The 4,848-nt window shown below is 55.3% G+C and overlaps 1 protein-coding gene across 1 annotated transcript in view; it reads right to left on the bottom strand.

Annotated features, from left to right (window-relative positions):
* The window catches only part of PSMD4 (proteasome (prosome, macropain) 26S subunit, non-ATPase, 4), a 4,676-nt gene extending 1,243 nt beyond the window's left edge, over positions 1-3,433 (bottom strand). Inside the window, exons 1-6 of the mRNA XM_009332560.1 lie at positions 3,233-3,433; positions 2,395-2,509; positions 1,672-1,758; positions 776-844; positions 205-420; positions 9-108 (exon numbers count right to left, since the gene is read on the bottom strand). Of these exons, the coding sequence (XP_009330835.1) occupies positions 9-108; positions 205-420; positions 776-844; positions 1,672-1,758; positions 2,395-2,509; positions 3,233-3,354 (709 nt within the window). The 5' untranslated portion in view covers positions 3,355-3,433. The remainder of the gene's footprint in view (positions 1-8; positions 109-204; positions 421-775; positions 845-1,671; positions 1,759-2,394; positions 2,510-3,232) is intronic.
* Between the last annotated feature and the right edge of the window lie 1,415 nt (positions 3,434-4,848).

Genomic DNA, 4,848 nt, shown 5'->3' with positions numbered 1-4,848 from the left:
CCCCCCGCCAGTGGCTGCGATCCCAGCCTCAGCTGCAGAGGCGGCCGCAGCCCTCCTGGCCTCCTCCTCTTGCCGCTGCCTCTGTTCCTCCATGGAGACGCGCAGAGCCTGCGGAGACGGTGCCAGGCAGGGAGCTGAGCGGGGCAGAGCTCGGAGGGACCGAGCTCCGCGCCCGCAGCCGCCCTCCAGCTCCCCATCGCTCACCAGAGCCAGCTCCGGGTCCGCGCTCGGGTCCACGCCGAACTCGAAGTCGCTGGCGCCGAGGCCCAGCATGGCACCTCCCTCCCCGGCCAGGATGGGGGAGCTGATGAGGGCATCGGCCAGGCTTGGCCCCGGCGGCACCGTCACCAGGTGGGAGCCGGTGCCATCCTTGCCGTTTAAGGTGTTAATGAAGGCAGTCAGCTTGTCCGTGTTGGCTTCCTAGGGCCAAAGAGAAAGGCTGGGACTAGAGCTTTGCCTGGCTCCTCAGCTCTGCGAGAGGGACGGCCGCCTGCTCCGCACGCCCGGCGTCTCTCCGCACTACGGGGGAGCCAAGAGCTCCGCTATTTCCATCAGGACGGAAAGCATTTAACGACGCCTGCGGTGAAACAGGAGAGGTGTCTTCCCCGAGGGAAATGTTACTCTCCTCATTAGCATTTCCACTGGGGCAGCTGCTGAAGGGACCGAGGCTCAGAGAACTGTTCGTATCCCCACGCGCCTGAGTAAGGGCTCCAGGCTGGAAAGGATACGGGATCCTGCCTTGGATCTTAGGCAGGAAACCCGGCAGAAGTCTCACCTCTTCTCCAAAATTGATGATGTCAACGTTGACTTTCTCTTTCTTAAGACGCTTTGCCAGTTTCACCAGCTGCAGTGAGGAGACACCGCGGCATTAGCTCCTCATTGCCTGAATTCCGGCTCTTACCCATGCCCAGCTCATCAGAAACCAGACAACAGCACTTAGGATTCGGTCCTGGAGGTGCGAAGCCCAAAATCAGTTTCCCAGTTTCAAGCCCTCCCAGCAGGGAAGCCTTTGAAATAGTCCGCCTCTCTGGGTGGGACCGGCGCTACCACACAGTGCCCGAGGTGCTGGGAGGTGGCACAAGCGAGGGAGCTGTTCCTGCCAAAGCAAGTAACCGTCCCCATCGATGGGGGCAGCGAGAGCCTGGGACAGGCAGCATCTCCTCACCTTTCCGACCTGTTCTTTCAAAGAGACCCAGAACACCTGGATTAACTTCACTTGCGTTATTTTAAGTGCCAACAGAACAGCATCTTCCAAAGCCCGAGAGCATTATTTCTGCTCAGGGACACAGATTTCCTCCCCCAGCTCCTCAGGCAAAGAGCCCAAAGTGGTCTGGGTGACAGCCACAAGCCAGGAGGCGCGGGACATGGCGCAGGCTCCCTCAGGAGCCACCTGAACCGGGGGAGGGAAGCAACCCTACACAAAACAGCGGGAGAGCTGGATCTCTGTCCTTGGCTCAGGCCTGGCTGTGCCCAGGGATCCGGCCTTCCCTCTCCCTCCCTCTCCTCCTAGCTGGGAACCGCCCTGCTCAAGCGGCTCTGTCAAGCAGCCTGCTTGCTGGGGTATAAAGCCTTACTTTCAATCCAGAGCAGAGAACAAACGATAAACCCGATTTACGGTTCAAAGTAGATCGCGGAGCTGACCCAACGTTTTTTCCTTTGGCCGTTACTCACGTCTTTCTCGTTATCTTCTACAGGGCTCCCAACGAAGGCGATGATTCGCATCTTGTGGTTCTTGCCTTGGCGATGCTTTAAAGCCAGCTGCAAGACAGAAGTCATATTGTACTTAAGGAGCAATTCTCAGGACAAAGGGGTGGCCAGCAGTCACCCCTGATACTTTTCCTGTTACGCAGGAAAATTTAGGCTAGATGCCAGGAGCGGCTTTTCAGTAGCAAGTTCCACCAAACTGCCTACAAGCAGGCATGTCTCAAGGGCCTCCCGTTTGCTGGTATTTATGACTCAGCTGGGAGCAGTTTGTTGGCAGAGAGACAGTCTGGGACAGAGCAAGAAAACAGGACAAAAGGGTGGCCACATCCCGGGGGACGCTCCTCGGCTGGGGGCTGCTCTCCTCAGGGTGGGAAGGGACGAACAGCTCGGCTGGACTTCTGCAAAGCAACCGCCAGGTTCCTCCAAAGCAAACCAGGACCAGACTGTTGAACTTCCAGCTTTAATATTAGATTTTATAAAGGAGGTTTCAGCTGCATTTTGCAGACAGGGAGATTGAGGCAGAACTAAAATTATTTGCTCGGCATTGCTCAGCCGTAGAGGCAAGAAGAGAACAAGATTTCCCGTATCGAAGCCATCAACAGGCCAGGTAATTTAACAGATGCACTAAGGCAAAAGGAATTACAGAGAAAGGTGCAGACTCGCTCATGAGGAACCAACAAGACCACTTACGTGAGCAACTCTGATCCCTGTGCAAAAGGTAATTTTCCCTTTGGGTTGCACCGTGTGTAGCTTTGAAAGGATCCGGCCTGTGTCTGGAGTGAGCGTGGTCAACACTTCACAGTTACTGCAACACAAACACACTTACGTTGGCGACCGCTTCTTTGAGAATTTCTTTGCCAAAACCCTTTATTTGCTATGGGAATAAGAAATGCCCCTCTGCCCAGCCTGCGCTAAGCCTGTGCCTGCTCCAAGAGTCTGCCAGCGCTTGGCTCTGGTGGGTCAGTGCGGCCAGGCAGCAAGACTTTGGGTGTTTTTAGGAAACCAGGCTAAAAGTAATCTGTCTGCATGAAGGCTTGTGTGTGTCTCTGTCCCCTGCCCCAGCAACCTTGAGCCCACTGGCCAATTTTAATCAACTCTGGCTAAGAGGGAGTTCACAGAGGCACTGAAACCCTGCAAACTTCAGGAAAATGGAGGAATGACTGTCTCGGGGCTGCCCGTGAGCCACAGTGACAGTTCAGCCCTCGCTTGCCACCCTTTGGGACACAAGGCCACAAAAGGGTAAGTCCGGCAGAGAGTTCCTGAGAGAGAAAAGCCTCCATATCATATCCTGGCATTGCAGGAGCGAGCCCAACAAGCTAGAGTCCGGTCAGGAACCAGGTTTTCTCATACCCGTCCTCCCGGAAGAACTGGTTTGGGTTTAGACTGTGCTATCGCTGCCCCGTTTTGCAACACTCCCCTGTTTCTTGTCCCTGCGCTCCCTCATGGGTCCCCCCAGCCGCTCCTTGGCATCACCGCCTGCTTGCCAGGAGCAGCGGCCCCCTGAGGCCAGTTTCCCCCCTGGGCGTACTTGGCTAAGGTGATGAGCCCCACGTTGTTCTCGGGGTTACTGCGGGTTTTCGAGTGGCACACAATGTTGACAGCATCTTGCTGGGCTTGCAAGCGAGTGGGTAAGAAGTCTCCATTCCTCATGTACTCGCTGTTGTCAACGCTGAAACAGAGAGGAGGGTGTCAGCTTGTGAAACAGTTGAGGTTTATCCCCAAAACATGCTTTTCAGGACAGCACACCTAAGGTCACACAGCTGGGGACACGCAGCAGAACACGGACGTTTCCCGGGGCAGAGAGACGAGTCGTCTCTGCGTTTCCCTGAGTTTTCAGATCAGATCCGACCTTTGGATCACAGGACAAACGCTGGGAGCCCTGCCACAACGGCTGAGCAGCCGGCTTGGAGCTGGAAGCTCCCGCTCCTTGCTGAAGAGCAGGAGAGGCGGCTGCGGCCAGACACAACCTCAGACCCACATCTCCTTGATGCCTTCTTCCATCTCCACAACAACAAAAAACACCAAGAGGCACCGCTCCATGGTAAAGCGCAAAGCTTTATCACCATATGAGCGCAAACTCATCATCGCCGCGGAGTTTTCATCAGGACAAAAAGCAGCAGGGACGGCGGGCGCTTTCCAAACACGGCTCTGCTCCGCCGGCGCGGTGCCTTCCTCGAAGCAACACGGCGACGAGCCGAACCCCCGAGCCCCACAGCCCGGCTTTAACATCCTACACCCGCGGTGGGTGCCAGGGCCTCCACGAACCGCACAGCACATGAGCAACAGTGCCCCGCAGCGTCTAACTGCAGCAGCCACATCGCAACGTCGCTGTAATTAAATCCCTACCCTCCATTCCGTCGGCTATTAAATATAGCACAGGACAGGCAGAAAAAGCCCTTCTCTTACGCTGGCCTTCAGGAAAGTGACCCCAGGAAGGAGGACTACTTAAACAAGAGCTTGAGAGTTTATTTTGGCCCCAAATTAAGACTTTCCTTAGGAGTACTCCCAGAGTTTTTTAGTTTTAACACGAGGAGAAACGTTTCTTCTGAAAAAAACAAAAACAAACCCAAAAAACACCTGTGACCGTTTCCCTGACCCTACAGCCACGGGTTCCCCGCTCAGGACCGGCTCGGGCTCGTGCTGGGCCACCTCTCCTCTGGCCCAGACCAAATACCCCGTCGCGAGCTGCGTGCTGGGGAGCGAGGAGGCAGCAGTGGCCGAACTTCATCTCAGGCGCAAAGACACAAAGCGACCTCGCGAGGCCATCCAAACTGCAGCTCACTGTTCACGGAGTAATAGTGAATTCCTCACACTCTCCAGGACAACACGAGGAGCAGCGACACGTTTTAACGCCCTTAAACGTGAGTAAGCAAAGAGTTACCCTAAGAAAACATCAAGGACTTCGATATACGGTCAGCGAGTCAGGCTACGGTAATATCTTTATCCAAACGGCTACAGGACTATGTGGAGAGCCAAGGAAACAACAGAACCTGGACAGATTTCACTGGTTTTCTCTATCATGGCCTTCTTAAACACCAAAACCAAAACACAACAGGACTGTAGCTGCTGCGATAATAATGACATCGGAAGTTCACCTCCGCTTCCAGCCCTGGCTGCCCTCGGCACCCAGGGACAAAACCCCTC

This window comes from Pygoscelis adeliae, unplaced genomic scaffold, assembly GCF_000699105.1.
Source record: "Pygoscelis adeliae isolate BGI_AS28 unplaced genomic scaffold, ASM69910v1 Scaffold709, whole genome shotgun sequence".
Taxonomy (NCBI): Eukaryota; Metazoa; Chordata; class Aves; order Sphenisciformes; family Spheniscidae; genus Pygoscelis; species Pygoscelis adeliae.
This window is presented reverse-complemented; position numbering and strand designations above follow the sequence as displayed.